General features: G+C 54.0%; 1 protein-coding gene across 2 annotated transcripts in view; it reads left to right on the plus strand.

The window, feature by feature from the left end:
- The window catches only part of SLC39A11 (solute carrier family 39 member 11), a 97508-nt gene that overhangs the window by 15899 nt on the left and 65731 nt on the right, over positions 1-15878 (plus strand). For both annotated transcript variants that reach the window (XM_054222048.1, XM_054222049.1), the window contains exon 5: positions 12012-12156. In XM_054222048.1, the coding sequence (XP_054078023.1) occupies positions 12012-12156 (145 nt within the window). The remainder of the gene's footprint in view (positions 1-12011; positions 12157-15878) is intronic.

The following is a 15878-nucleotide window of genomic DNA, read 5'->3' on the forward strand; positions in this document are numbered from 1 at the left end:
GGACTGGCTCCCATGTCCTGTCCTGGGCAGGATTTCCAACGGGGTCCCTGGTGGTGACCACAAAGCCCACCCATGGGGACCCTCTGAAAGCCCCTTGTTGGAGTCCCACTTTTTGAGGCCGGCACCCAGGAACCCCTAAAGGTTTACTTAAAATCTGTTTGCCCATATGCTCTGTGGAAAACCTGCCTGCCTCCCTCCACTTCTCGGCCCATGAGCAATGGTTTTGGGGATTGGAACCCAGTTGTTGCTAGATAGGGTGAAATTATTTGCAAAAGAAAAGCACAAGGTTGTAATTATACTAATTTTTAGAAAAGCATTTCATTTTATTAATGGAGGTAAAGGGTTATTTACTTCCAGAGTGCAATTTGTCAGCTGCTCTTAATTATAATTCTCTCTCTTATTATGTATTGAGCATTTCAAAAACACATTACGTTTGAAGCCCCGAAGCTAGGGCTAAAGAGCGGGGACGCTTTGAATCCGAGGCAGGGTTCAATCCCCTCCCACCCTCGTTAGGTTTACGGGGACAATCACGGGTGGCAGCTGGAACCCGGCGCAGTTTGGCACTTGCAGCGTGGCTGTGCGGGCGGGGAGAGCCAGGAGGTGAAAAAAATCCCTGCTGTAAAAACAAAAAAAAAGCAGGGACTGAGAAAAACCTGGCTTTAATTCTTCCTTCAGTGAGCTCCTGCACTAGATACGTGTTCCTTCGCCATTCCCTGCTCCGTTGTGTACCTGTGATAAAGCACCTCTTCCCTCGCCGCTCGCCTCGAGCGGGTATTACCTACTGATGGGGCTGGTAATGTAACATGGGGCTTTTCTCTCCTCTGTGGCTCAGCCTTTGCTGATTTAATTTCAATTACTCTTCGGGGCCTGGCTCGGAATTGTAAAGGAGAATAAATTTTCCGAAAGGAAAAAAACATAGTGGAATACTATGCACCTGGGGAGGAATAACCCCCTGCACCAGGACAGGTTGGGGGTGACCTGCTGGAGAGCAGCTCTGTGGAAAGAAACCTGGGAGTCCTGGGGGACAGCGGGGTGACCATGAGCCAGCGATGGGCCCTGGTGGCCAAGAAGGCCAATGGCATCCTGGGGGGCATCAAGAAGAGCGTGGGCAGCAGGTGGAGGGAGGTCATCCTCCCCCTCTGCTCTGCCCTGGGGAGGCTGCACCTGGAGTGTGTGTCCAGTTCTGGGCTCCCCGGGTCCAGAAGGACAGGGAACTGCTGGAGAGGGGACAGCAAAGGGCTACCGAGATGCTGAGGGGACGGGAACACCTCTCTGATGGAGAAAGGCTGAGGGATTTGGGGCTCTTCAGTCTGGAAAAAAAGACAACTGAGGGGGGACCTTATCAACACTTGTAAATCCTTAAAGGGTGGGTGTCAGGAGGATGGGGCCAGGCTCTTCTCAGTGGTGCCCAGGGACAGGACAAGGGGTAACGGGCACAAACTCAACCATGGGAAGTTCCACCTAAACATGAGGAGGAACTTGTTTGCTGTGCGGGTGGCAGAGCCCTGGCACAGGCTGCCCAGAGAGGTGGGGGAGTCTCCATCTCTGGAGACATTCCAACCCCGCCTGGATGCGTTCCTGTGCCACCTGCTGTGGGTGACCCTGCTCTGGCAGGGGGTGGGACTGGGTGATCTCCAGAGGTCCCTTCCCACCCTGTGATTCTGCGATACCAGATCTCCCCCGTACCTGCCAGAAGAGTCTGGCTGGCACCGTGGGGAGGGATGGAGAGATGGATGTCGGGGGTTTCTGCCGGATCCTGGACAGTGTCTGACCTTTTTTGCTGCTTGAACTTGAGCACTGTTTGTTACATTAACAACAGTTAATAATTCCAGTCCTGGAATAAGCAGAAAGCAGGTGGCAAGCTCCTGGGGGAGCGCAGGGGGTGGGTGCTGCCCTGCTGCTGGCAGCCGAATGGACCTGGGGGGGACATGTGGGTGCTTGGAGCACCCCACGGCCGCAGGTGGGGTGGGCTCTGGCAGTGGGAGCCTGCTGGGCTCTGAAGCTGGTGGTGATGCTTGAGAAACTTCAAGCTCCTTTCCTCGCTGTGGCGATGCTCTGCGCCCTGCCTGCCTCCCGGCGGGCTCAGGGGAGGATTTGGGAATCCTCTGCCTCCCTTTCCTGCCACCACGGTGCCGGTTTGTGGGGAAGAGCCGCTGCCCTGAGATGGCATCACCTCTGAGAGTCACTCCTGCAGCATCCGCGCTCTTACTCCGAACACCTGAACGAGATCCCGTTTATCCGTGGGCACGCCGAGTGCCGTGGATGGTTCCTCGGCTGTTCTTTGATCTTAAAATCTGCCTTTTGAATTTGCTCATGGCGTAACCCTAAATTAATGCCTCTGCTGTGAAAAGGAAACCTGCCATTAAAATGACAGAGAAGCAGCGAAGCAGCGAGTGAGGCTGCAGTTGGTGAAGGCTGCTTTCAGGGAGATCACGGAAAATATATATATGCACAGCTCTATAACTGCCGCTTGCTCTCAGGGTAAACTCTGACTCACCCAGACTGACTTGACGCGCTGTCTGTGGTGAAGATGAGCTGTAAAGAGTCAGTTTTGTGCCTCGTGTGTGTGTCCCCGGGGAGGACAGTCCCCTTGACGCCCGCCGCGGGGTAAGTCTTGCCTTGCCTTGCTCCGTACCTGCCCTGGTGAGCGGTGTCAAACAGACATTCGCTCTTAATCCGGTGGAACATCGTGCCTTATTAATAAGCTGACGACCTGCCGGCGAGGTGCTCGCCGCTGGGGAATTGGGGGGGGTGGAAAAAAGGGGCTTATTTGTTCCTTTCTGCTCAGCCCGGCTGAGGCTCCTCTGCCGGCGTCTGGAGCCCGTGGGTGTCTCCGCTCTCGCACCAGGGCGATGCTCCACGCGTGGCCGTGGGGCGGCGTGTCCTCGTCGGGGTGCGCCGCGCTCCGGCTGCGAAACCCTTCGCGCTGTCTTTGCCTGTCTCCCCCCATCGCCCTCTAATTACCAACGAGGTGGCGCAAAGGGATGTGACGCTGATCTGTTGTCCGCAGGCTTCAGAGCTAACGCAAACCGCGGAACTGACTGGATGAGTCGCCTCTTCGAGGTTCAGGCTTGGGAAGGCGTCTCGCTGGTGGTTTACGTTTCGTATGTGCTTTTTAAGGCCTGTCAAGACGTTATAGGTGAGGGGCATATTACACGTATAAATAAACGCTATGATGGCCGATTTCAGAGCTTGATTTCTGGACTTTAGGTTGGCTTGGAGTCCAGCATCCAGACTAGTGACCCGTGAAAGCCTGCGCCAAGCCCTGCCTAGGACAAGCCGCAAGGTTGGGGGGAACCAGCCCCTTCCCCAGCTCAAAATTCCGCGGTGGGACAGTGCTGAGCTTCCAAAGGGAGGGAAGCTGGTTAGCTTCTCGGTGGTGGTAATCAGGAAGTGCCTTGTCCCTTATTACGCCTCTCTTCTGAAATGAATTAACAAATTAATCGTGCTAGCCGAAGCGAAGGCGGATTTATTGCGCTGTGCTTCGGGACGGTGTTTGAGGCTCCCCTGGCTCCGCCGCGGCTCCTGCGGACGCGCCGAGGAGTCGGCGTCTCTCCCGGGCTTCGGGGCTATTAGGGAATTAGGGGATGTGGAGAGGAGAAGAGGAGCAGAACCCGTGGCCTGGGGGAGGAGGGGGCCGCGGGCTGGGTCCCTGCGGGCAGCGATGCTCGGGGGGACGCGGGGAGCGGGGGCTGCACCCCAGCTTCTCCCCCCCGCCCACCGTCTGCCGGGCACTGGCGCACGTCCGCGTTGCTAATTGCGGGTCTAGAGGAAGTTGTGTTATCATGTAACGTAATTAGGCGGCGCTGGCACGGCATTGGCCCTTCCTTTGAGGGGTGATGGATGGCTGACCGAGCTCCCGCATCCCCGCGTTCCCCTCCCGGGGCTCCCCACTTCCCACCCCGCAGCAGCAGCAGCACCCGCTCTCTTCCCCCCCCCGCGCCATCCCGTTAATTCAATCTGCGCTGAGAGCAAATCATTACCGAGGAGAATATTGTGTAAAAATGAGCTGTTAATTGAAGTTTTGTTTGCTTTTTCTCTTAGCCTTGCAAAAAGCCTTGCATAATGAAGGACTGTAAAAATACATGTTGCCACGCTACAAATATACAAGGTGGGAAGGGGGCAGGGAGAGGGAAAAGAGGCGAAGCTGGTCTCCATTAGGCTTTAATAAGCATGTGGAGAAAAAGCTCTCGTTAATCCCTTCTGAGGCTTAAAGGTTTATTGCTAACAATTAAAATCTCATATTGTCGTGCTGACTCGATGCCGCAAACCTCGCTGCTGTGTCCTGCTGAGCCAGCCGCGGGCGTCGGGAGGTGGTGATGTGCGGGGCAGCCCTTAGGAAAATATCCCCTAGGAAAATATCTCATAGGATCTGGCTGTGAGCTTGGCCGTAACAGGCAAGTTTCCTCCCAGCAAACAACTGGAAGTGTATACGCATCCCAACTGGTTTTGGTGGGCAGCGCTTGTGTGCTCAAAAACTCTGCCTGGAGCAACCGGGCCTTTGAAAAATATATTCATTGGTTGTGTTTTGAGGTTTCTCCTGGTGGACAGGAGGTTGGTGACACGAAACCTCTCTCCTGCTGTTGTAGTGTTGGGTTTTGTTTGTTTAACAAGTTGTTTGGGTTTTTTTTTTGCAAGGTTGCATGGCAAAAGCGGGGAAAACACTCCCGTGCTTTTGTTTTTGTAATGGCAAAGGTTACAAAAACGACCTCCTTTCTGCCATGTAAAACATCGCTGTTGCAAAACATCACGTTTTGTAACAAACCTCCTGGGTTTCCCGAGGAGCCTGGGAATTGCGTGTGCTTTGCCCCCCTCCCGAGCAGCGCTCGCCGGCCCCACGCCGTCGCCTTCCCAGACCCAGTGCCAGCAACATTCCTGCTGTGTTTTTCCTCCCTCCTGGAAAGCCCAAAGCCCTAAACGTGCCAGTGAGAAAAAAAATTAAATATTTGTACATTTGTTTTTAATATGAACGTTGCTTTGGCCACAAAGATGGATTTGCGGGTGCCTGGCTCCCCTTGACCCCCCGGCAGTGATGCTCTCGGGGGTTCAGCCGTGCTGCATCCCAGCTGGGAGCGGGTACCAGCATCCTCCCCGGGAAGGACGGGCTGCGGGATGCGTTGCTCTCACTCCTGTTGGAGGGCAGATTTGGTTTATTTGAGGGTTTGGGGTGGCTTTTGATAAATTTGCCTTCCTCCCTCCCTCGGGTTGCCAGACTTAGTGCTTCCGGGCATGCTCGGCATTGCTGGATCGTGAGAGACCTGTGGGTTTCGGCACTGCCAAGGGTCTCCCCGCGGCTGCTGTCGGAGGAGGCAGCTCTTGGGGAGCCCCGGGGGCTGCTCTGGGCTCACCCCGCAGGACACCCCGGCTGTCCCCGCGCTCCTGGTGACACAGAAGGCAGGTGGTTTATTCCTCCTGCCCTCACAGCTCGTCAGCAGAGACCGGTGATTAAAGCTGCTGTTTGCAATTTTCAAGAATTATGAGTTATCAAAGTGGCTGGTAATTAGCAGTGAATAAAATGTACTTGCAGTAATATGACATTAGTTACAGATAAACTGATACCAGCCTTCCTTAATATTCACTTAAGCTGCCCTGTTTGCAGTTATTAGGGGAAGGCTCTGGTGTCGTGTTGCTGCCAGCGGTGCTGTCGGGATGATCCCAGCCTGATGTGATCCGCTCGCGAGATGCTGCCGGAGCAGATCTGCCGTGATAACACTGACTTTTTTTTTTTTTGTCTATGGATGAACCTTTCCTTCCCGATTCCCGCCGCAGTGCTGCCATAGCTACGAGTCTGCTGCCTGCTGGGCCGGGGGAGGACGCGGGGCCGGAGGAGCCAGATGGAAGATGCTCGGTGTGGGAAGCAGGGAGCCCCCCGATCTTCCCCTCCCTGCACCTGCTGCCATGGCTCCGGAAAAATGCCGGTGGTCCCAGGGCTGGCTGTAGTGCTCGGTGTGTCGCAGGATCAGGCCCTCGGGGTCGGTTCCTCCTTGGGAAATTGGGTTTCGTGAGGATGCTCACGTTAAACGATTGGTGCGTTGATTGTTTGGCTCCTCAGCTAAAACTGTGCCTGTGCTCAGAGTTATCCTGCTCCTGCAGGTTATCCCGATCCGAGCTGGCGCCAGCAGATTTCCATCGGGGCTCCGGCCGTCGTCGAGGAGCGATTCCCTTCCACCTTCCTTGTTGGTGGGGGCAGTGATCCTGACTCGTTGGCGACATGCTCTGCTCCAGAGCCGCGTCTGCCATGGGCATCGCAGGGGCACAAGGACGTGTATGGGACCTGGCAGTTGGGATGGGGGCTTGGGTTGGGTTCATAGACCCGAAGAACTGTTGGTGCCCACCAGCAGCACCAGTCCCCTGCGATGCTTCCCAGGTGCTAATCTTTCCCATTCCCCTTCTCTGGTGCGGTTCATCTTCTCCTGCTGCTGTATTTGGCAGCACGTTGAGGCTTCGGAGGAGGGTTCTGATCGCGGCCTCGGGTGGCAAGTGACGTGGTTTAGGTTTTATGAAGCTTCAGGCAGTTGAACTCTAGAGGGGAAAAATAGAAGAAATTCATTTCGCAACATGATAGTCAGCGCTGACCCGGCTTCGTTAGCAAGCCCAAAAAGAATTGCCATTCTGTCTGCCCTGCCCATTACTGCTGCTCCGTTGCTAGCAATCTCCAAATTAAAATGCAAACCGAGATGTACCTGAAACACTCGGAGACACTTAAACTTTCGTATGAAAATACACCCGGCTTTCCGTCTTCATTACGCGGGGTTTTGTTGATGTGCGTTGGGGTTACTCGCTGTCACTCTCGCAGCCGGAGCCGTCGCGGCGGTCTGGGGGGTGCTGGGCGTCCCCAGGTTTATTCCCAGTTTACGGGGACACGATCTGCCTGATGGAAGGGGTTCGGGTGCTGCTGGTGGGACCCTGGTGCGGCCCCGAGCGGCTGGACTGGGCTGTGCTGGGGCACGGGGCTGCCGGGCACCGCGGGAATGGAAATAAGGGAGGCTCCCTTGTGTCCCAGAGCTGCGTATTGGGTGCTATTAATCATAAATAGGACTGCACCCACTTCAGCGTGGAGAAGGGCCTTCTTTATTACGTGGAGTATTTAAGGTTGCACTTGAGTTGTTTATTTTAGTATTTCGTGTGTGGGATTGTCAGCGATCCTGGCTTTGAGAGCTGCATTTCGAGTCCTCTTAGATGCGTTCCTGCCAGCCCCTTCCCTTTTCCCGTCCCTTCCTGCCAGGTCAGTATTGACCAAAACCATGATTTTTTTTTTTTTTTTTTTTTTTTCCTCCCCCCTGGAAGAGGTGGGGGATGCATCGTTTTTGGGGATGCTGTGCTGGGGGAACACAGAGCTGGCTGGCTGTTTTAGGGGGATGCCTGGTGGCATCGCGCCTTCTGGCAGCACAACTCGCCGCAGCCTTTGAACCCCGTCCCAGGCACGTCCTCACCCACCCGATTTTTGTGCTTTTCTGATGAACGCTGGCTTCTGGTCCCCTGGGGCAACGCGGGGCCTTTGCAAGGAGCCCCAGCCCGACGTTTGCTCCGGTGTGATGCTGGGATGGGAAACGACGTGGCCAGGTGGTGGTTGTCTTTTTTTTTGTTTGTTTTGTTATTATTTTTTAATTATTAAAAAACGACATAGTTTGAAATGAGGGCTTTGGAGAAGCGTGGGGGCGAGCAGGAGGACCTGCTTTCTGCACCCTGGGTGGCGGGGCAGGTCCCGTGGGACCGTCGGCATCCCTGGGGAGCGCTGGTGCTGTCCTCCAGCCACCCCTGCGGGGACGTCGGGGGCAGTGTGACCGGCCCCGGTTTCGAGGGATGAAGCCGAAGGCGAGCGTGGGGTCGCTCACCATCGCTCACGCCCTCCTCGGCTCTGGGGGGGATACAGATGGGCGCTGCTGGCACCGGGATGCGCAGCCGGCGGAGGTTCGCTTGGGAGCATCGAGCCCTCCATGGGTTGTTTCAAATGACAAAATACCAGCCCGTTGTTTTACACGCAAACGGGCGCTCTCTGATAACTAAGTGCTTTCTAAGGGACCTCTCTTCCTATCCCCTCCTATTTCATGTTTTTAACATAAACCCGTGTATCTGCCTGAGAAAAGCCAGGGACTGGCTGCTTTGTTGCCGCGCAGCCTTTGTCTCCGGCCCCGGAGGTGCGGGGCTCTGTGCAGACGTGCAGAAGCAGCGGAGCCGAGCGAGCGGCTGACGCGCAGAGCTCGCCCCGAGCTTGCCGGGGGCGTGCGGGGGCCACAGAGACACGCTGGGTCCATCCCCGCGGCCGGGGCAGCTGCTGATACGGGCTGTGGATGCGCAGCATCTCCTCTTCCTCTCCTTGCTCCCCACCCCGCTCTTCTCATCGCGTTCTGGTGGCTGATCTGTTATCACTTTATCTCTTTTAATAAGTGTGAAATGGGAGCCTCCGGGCACCGTCCAAGCATGGCTCGTTACTGTCTTATTGTCTCTGTGTTAGCTCCTGCACAAGTTAGGGATGTTTTTTATTTATTTACATATATATTTTATTTTTTTTTAGTGAGGTAGTAAAATTTATTCTATTTCCCTTTCCCGTTGAGGTGCTTTCTGCCGTCGCTCGATGCGTTATGGTCTTTGTTTCCCCCTGGCTTTGCAGACCCTGCTCCAGGGGCGGTTGCAGGGTTAAGGCCAGGGAGATGTTGCGCGGGAGGAGCGGCATCGCGCGCCTTCCCAGACAGGCGGCACCTCCAGGTTTGGTACCCAAAGCCAGGCCATCGGGTTCTGTCATCACGTTTTCCTTATTAATCCATTCTCCTTCGTTGGTCGGGTGGGGAAGAGCAGATTATTTCTTGAGGGCGTCACTCGCTCGTCGTTTGTTTTTCAAATTGGATTCGGTTCAGTTAGCAGCTTGCGCGAGAGGTCGGCTGGGCAGCGGGATGCCATCTGAAATCCTTGCTTCGTCTAAAAGCCAGCAGCTGCCTCCTCCCTGTCCCATCCTTTGCCCCGCAGGACCAGGGCGATCCCATCGCTGCTGCTGCGATGGCCGCGCCACGCGGGATGCTGGCAGGGGAGCGGCACCTTTCCGTGCGGATTCATTCAGGATTGCTGCAGCTTTTGGGTAACAAAAGCAGGGTGTGTGTGGAGCAGGGTTCTCCTCTGCTCTCTGCAAAGATACCCGTTGTTTCTCGTCCGCTTTTCCAGGCGGGGCTGGGACATCTCTCGGCCTCTCCGCTGCGGCTCTCCGAGCGGAGCCGAGCGCGGTGGGGACTCCCGTGTCCCAGAATAGTTTTCCTCCAAGCTCCGCGGGTCTTCCTGTCCAAGTCTCTCATTGCGCTGGGCTTTTTGGAAATAATCAGCCCCCGTGGTTATTTCAGTTAGCGCTAATTAGTGGCATGAACTAATTAATGTGGGTTGAATTTCCTCTTCTCTTTCTAATGCTTTTTTAACCCACTGACACATTCCAATTACGGGACTCATGCAGGGACCGGACTGAAGTGACTCAGAGCAATCACAGTTGGAATAAATCGTGTGCTTTACTGAAGGTCGCTAATATTTTTTCAAATTGCCGGCATTGCGTATTTGTGCCTGCCAACAGGGAGGTGACCTGACCTTACAATAAGCATCAGAAGTGTCTTCAAGTTTGCCTCCCTTTTGGTGCGAGCCGATTCGTGGGTACCACGTCGAGAAGCATTTGACGTGCTGAGAGCGGTGGCGCGGAAAATAGCCCCGGGCGGCTTCTCGTCAGGATGGCAGACCTTGAGCCAAGTGGTCTTGACCTCGCCAGGACCTTGCGTGTTCGCATCTGGAGCTCTGCGATGGTAATAGAGGGCGTGCGCTGAGCGTTACCCACCTGCTCCTGCTCGTACCAGTGGTTTTTCCCCCCTCCCCGGTTGGGTTATTGCACCTGGCAGAGTCCCGCAGGCTCTGGCCGTGCCCTGGGCTCGCTACCCTGCCCGTGTGGACCAGTTGCAGTTGAGAGGTTTGGGCTGGGGGGAAGCCACAAATCTGGTGGTGATAAGGCCTCCAAAGCTGCTGTCACACTGTTTATAGCTCATTTAATAAAATGCTGGTAGGAGCCCTGAGGAAGTGGAACCTTCTGCTCCGTAAAACCTGGCGTTCCCAAAGTCTGAGGCGGGGGCAACTGAGCTGGAGAGCCCCACGCAATGCTTGCAAACCCTTCCCGGGCGCTTAAAGTTGAGGCTTGACTTCTGCAGCTTCAAATTCCCATCCTCGCTTCTCCTCAGCTTGGCGTTTTCCAGAAAGAGACGCTACTCGCTTTCCAGAGGTGAAAACCCCTTCAGCTTCAGCAGGAGCGGGGGCTCTCCGGGATGTATGGAGCCCACGCTGCAGCAGTGCCAGCAGCAGGGCCAGCCCATGACTTTCCATTCTCCATCTCCTTTTCCCTTATCTGAGTCAGGGCATGATGCTGAAGTTCCCCTCTCTCCTCGCTGCGTCTCGCCATCCAGGTTTTGCTGGAAAACACTTGCTTTTCTACCTGCTCTTCCAGCTACCGCTGGTGAGATGAGGCGCAGAGCTGCTGGTGTCTCCCGGTGGGGTGGGATGGGGGGGGTCTCCCTTCGCCCAGCGGGATTTAAACGCGAGCACCTCATCGGTGCATCTTCTCATCGCTGGGTGAGCGGAGGTGAAAGCACCCTGATTAAACTGCAATAGGGAGCAGATAGCAAATATGTGATTAGTATTAATAGCACTGGTCAGACTGTATTATGCAAATGATGGGAGGATAGATGATTTAGTTATTCATCTTTAACCTTTATTTTTGTTTAACGTGACCTTACCCATCAAGTCTCTCATTACCGGCTCTGGCTGTTCAGCGTATGTTCGTTTATTCTGCTGCCATCAATCCAACAGCTACACCCGTGTTCCCGGCCGGCGACGGGAGCATCCCTCCTTGTGGATGCTCCCGGGGGCTGGTCCCCAGCTCTGCGAAGGGATGGGGACTCGGGGTCCCACTCCCCGTGTTTTGGGTAGTGCTGGTCACACCAGGTCACACGGCTGCTGCCGAGGGATGTGTTCCCTTCCTCAGCTGCGCAGTTACGCCTCTAACCCCACGTTTTCTATCAGTTTGTGGCTGTCTCTGGGTGGGGTTTGGGCAGCCCATGGGCATCCAGAGACACAGACGTTCCTGCTGCTTGTCCAGCACCGTGGGGGAAAGGCAGAAACGGTGTCTGCCAGGATTTTTTGGCCAATGTAGATAAAGACCCTGGCACGTCCTTGGTCACGGCTGGTTTTCACGAGCCGCGTCCAGGTTGGCAGGAATTGCTCATGGGAGCAGTTCAGTCCCCCTTGCCACAGGGCGTCTGCTCCGGTTCCATGCAGACTTTACGCATAGCTGGACAGTATTGGTTTTGGCTGTCCCTCTCTGCTTTCTGGAGGTTACAAATGGTGTGGGAATATATTCCAAGCGAGTCTGAAGTTTCGTCGAGCCATCTGGACGAGTCCTACTGAGACAAAACTGGGCGGCTGTGAACATAGTGTTCGTCTGATGCTCGAATGGGTTCAGTTTTGAACGAACTATTTCTCTTGCAAACTCCACCCACGTTGACGAGACGGTACCCTACTGCACAGGGAACTTCTGCAGAGGTCGGCCCAGCAGCTCGACCCTCCGCGAGCGGCTGGGCAGCGCCGACAGCAGTGGATGTCCCTCCTTGTCTGCTGGTCTCCTCCGGGTTGACTTTGGAGGGAGTTGCGTTTATGGAATTGCATTGTGTTTGTGGAGCTGCGTTTCTTGCTGTTAATGCACATGAGTTTTGTCTTTGTCTCTTTACCCCCTGCTTCTTGGCCCACAGCTCCTCCTAACCCTGTTCTCGATGTTTCTGCTGGAAATGCGCGTTCAAATCTAAACAACTCGATGGTCTGTAGAGAGAGGAGGGAACCCAAAGGATGTGTGTCCATGCAGCTGTGAGAAGCTGCTGTGACACGTGCCCCGCTTGGCTTCCCAAGCGCACAGATGCCAGCGTGGTCCCCAAGGATGGGGCTGGGAGAAGGCTGGTGGGGAAATGTGGGAAAAAGCCTTACATTTCTCCCTTGCCTTGCAGGGTTTCAGCGGACCTCCCCACGCAGCGTTTGCCTTGAGCTGCGACCAACGAGCGGTGAAAGAAAAATATGAGCACGAACCTGCCCATCACCTGGACTACGAGAGCGAGTTGTCCATCCGGATAGGTAGAGCTGGGCTCCATCCAGGCAAGCATCCTGTCATATACCAACCGCAGAGTGGTCGGGGGAAATACCCCCCTTAAACTGGCACCTAGACTGTCACGTATGTGATTGAAATTAGATTGGTTTTGACGTGTGCATGCAAAGTGCACCTTCTCTTCCCTCTCTGGATCTGTCTCTCTGCTGGCTCTTCTTCCGAGAATCATTACTTCTGTTTCTACTTCAGTTCTCAAAACCACTTGCACGTCTGTCTGTGCCTATGAATTATTGATAATTAGATATCTCATTCACCAGGGAAATGAAATCATCAGCTTAACTTGAGATAAGTTTATTTTCAGCGTGGGCGCAGCTTGCCCTAGCCCTACCCTTGCCAAGTTACGCCACGTTGAAGGTGCCCCGCGACACTGACCCTCGGTGGCCCTCCCTAATTATAGACCAGGACTGGCAGTCACGCTGTCACTCCTTATTTTGGAGGTTAATAGAATTGTAGCTGCCAAAGTGTGGAAGGAAATGTCTTGCTGGCAGCTATTTCCTCCTTAAATAGATTTTAAAGAAGGAACTTTTTGGTCAAGGTGGTGGAACCTCGTCGGGTTTCCCCAGGTCCCGGGTGAGTGTGTGGGACGGGTGGTGGCCACCCTCGCACCCTCCTGCCTGGGGATACGGCCTTCCTCCGAGGCAACACGATTTTCTTTTCCTCTACTTAACAGTGGCTTTTCAGTAGACAAAGAAAATGTAATTTAGTGAATTAATCTTTTTGCTCCTCTGCTATTTCTTTGTTGGAGAGAAACTCAAATAGTGGTTTACAATATCATGAGTACAACTGGGAGCAGATTGAGATGAAGAAATGAGCCTTCTTTTTGCAAGGAATAGTCCTAGCCTCTTAAATCGGGCTCCGTTATTTAACTGCATTGCTTAATTGCACGTTTCATGAAGTCTTTTAAATCCACAGGATTTTTCAGGACTTGAATTACCAGCGTAGATTTTTCCAAAGGGAAGGAAGGAAGTTTTGTGCTAGACTCAATGGGCTTTGGGTCCTGGATGTCTCTCAGCTCCTGGGGCAAGTGCAAGCTTGAAGCCCTAGCCCAGCAGGCTCTACGGCTCCTGCAAGGTTTTGGATATTTTTGTAAGGCGGAAACTTTAAATCCCAGGTGTGGAATTTTGTTCTTCAAGAAAAGAAAGCAGGCAGCCCTACAATTTTCAGAAACTTAAACTGCCGAGGTTTTATGTTTTCATCTTCTCTTAGTTGCAAACAATAACACTGCAAATGGTTTTGAGAATAGAAAATTTCCATTAGATTTTGTTGTTTTTCCTCTCTCTGGGGGAATGGTATTAAGCATCTACAATACATTAATTCCTTTATTGTCTCTTGCTATTTCCTTTTTTTTTTTTTTTTTTCTGCTTACTGAAATGAACTCGGTATTTTCACAAGGTACCTCAAGCCTTCCAAGTCAGCAGCTTTCCCCAGCTCTGGGTCCTGCTTGGCTGCGCTCTGGGGAACGCGCTGGGAACGTAACGGGTGTTTTCAAAGCCTAACGGGTACTAAGTGGAATATTTCAGACCTAATCACTGTTGAATCATTGACCCTTCCTTCATATTTACGTGTTTTAAAATCGCTAAAGCTCTGAAAACAGAAACAAAACCCAAAAATCCCAAAGCACACCGCTGCCTCATTTTGCAGTTGGCTTTACTGGTCGGGGATGGTGGGGAGAAGGGGAGCTGGCTGGAGACGGGGTAAACATGCGGCTCCCCGGGGCCCTGTGTGTCTGAGGGCTTCGCTGGTGGAGATGGGAATGCGTATTTGAGGTGGTTGCGTGCGGTGCTGGGAGCAGAAGCGGCCGTCGGTCACGCTGGGGTGGTGGCATCCTCGGGAGCCGCACTCGGCAAGCGAGAAGGTTGGGTTAGAGCGGTAGGAAGGGAGATGGAGGAAATGAATTTTGGCTTTCCCTCTTTATCCCCCTGCTCCTTGGCCCACAGCTCCTCCTAACCCTGTTCTCGATGTTTCTGCTGGAAATGCACATCCAAATCTGAACAGCTGGATGGTCTGTAGAGCGAGGAGGGAACCCAAGGGACGTGTGTCCATGCAGCTGTGAGAAGCTGCTGTGACACGTGCCCCGATCGGCTGCCCGAGAGTGGTCCCTAAGGATGGGGCAATGGGGGAAAACCCTTAAATTCCCTTTATCTGTTGGGAGAAAAGAATTCTCGTTCTGCTTTTTCTCCCAGTCAGCAACGTGGTTGGGTACCTCCGTTCTTCCCCATCATCCCAAATCCCTCGGTTTCCCACCACTTCCCAGTTGTTTGCTGGGAGTGAGGATGCAGGGTGCCACCCGGACAGGTCCAGGAGAGCCCCCCTTTCCCTCCGCATCTCTCCTCCGCTCCCCTCCTCCCCCGGACCCCCCCAGCCCGTGGCAGCTGGGCCATCATGGGCATCCATGCTGGATCGAAAGGAGATTTTCCTGGGAGTTGCTAACACTGGCTGCCTCGTGGATGCGTGGAGTAAGGCACACACATCCGTGCGAAACGCAGCCTGGGCGGATTCCGTATGAATTGCAGTGAAAAAGCTGTGTCTAGACTCGGGGTTTGACGAGTGCGATAATCACTAGGCTTTAATTACTACAAAGGAAAGAGAAGCCAGCTTTATCTTTACTATATCTGGGTAGGCAAGGGATGGAACCTGTATTTCTCTGCCTCCCTTGGATCGGATTGGGATAAAGCCGAGGAGGGTTTGTTCATCCCTCGGGTGCCGTGCAGGGACCCGGTGACTGCGCCCTCCCTGCCACGGGGGGTGCCCTGCTCCCCAGACCCCCTCCCCAGGGCTTAGGGCAGCTTTAATGCTCGAGTCCCTTGGCATTAAATCCAGGGGAAATAGTTTCCGCAGGGTCACTGCGGGACTGGGAGGCCAGGGCTGACCCCTTAAATCGCGGCGACGTGCGCAGTGTTCTTGGGTAGTTCTCAGAAAGGATTTACATACAGCATCGCACCTTGAAACCCGAGCGGTGACTCATGCTCCTGCAAACTGTATATTTAACAGCGAGGCATGTTGATTCTTTATCGTGTCCTGGTGCCGAATGATTCACGTCGCTCCAAATCAGATTACGGAGCGGAGTGGGAGGGGAACGATGTTCCCCAGCAGCCACCTCCGCTCTCGCTTTAACGTCCTCGCTACCGTCTTGTGGAAGATCTCGTGTCCAAGGACGTGCTGTCCAGGCGCGCCGGGGCAGAGGAGTGAGTTCACAGCAACGTGGCTGTAAAGCATCCGGAGTGAAATACCAAATATCGCTTTGATGCTCAGCTGGGAGCATCCTCCGTGGTTGGGAAAGCTGCGGCCCCGGGCAGTTAAGAGTCTCCGAGCTGGCTGCTAACCCACGCCACAAATAAACGTCTGCTGAAGTACCCGTCTCACCAGCAGCATCTCTGCTCGCTCGTCGTCCATCCCAGACACGCGGACGTCTGTGCCGAGGGGATGTGATCCGCTTCTGGCATTGTGCAGCCGCTGCCGTTAAGTCACTAATATTATTAAGGGGAATCAGCATTGGTTTTAATGCCTCGATTGACTTTTGGTGGGGCGCGATTTAGGAAGTGGGACCGTGGTGTTTCTGCGTGGATGTTCAGTAAGGGAATCCAGATGGGTTTAGTAATTGGAAAAAAAGACACTGGTGTTTGAAATAGTGTACTTAAGAAATGAAATTTCATTAAACTTGTAACTTAAATGAGCCGTGAGGTTTTGGGGCCATCGTAGAGAAACCTGATTG

This window comes from Rissa tridactyla, chromosome 15 (genome assembly GCF_028500815.1).
Source record: "Rissa tridactyla isolate bRisTri1 chromosome 15, bRisTri1.patW.cur.20221130, whole genome shotgun sequence".
NCBI classification, from domain to species: domain Eukaryota; kingdom Metazoa; phylum Chordata; class Aves; order Charadriiformes; family Laridae; genus Rissa; species Rissa tridactyla.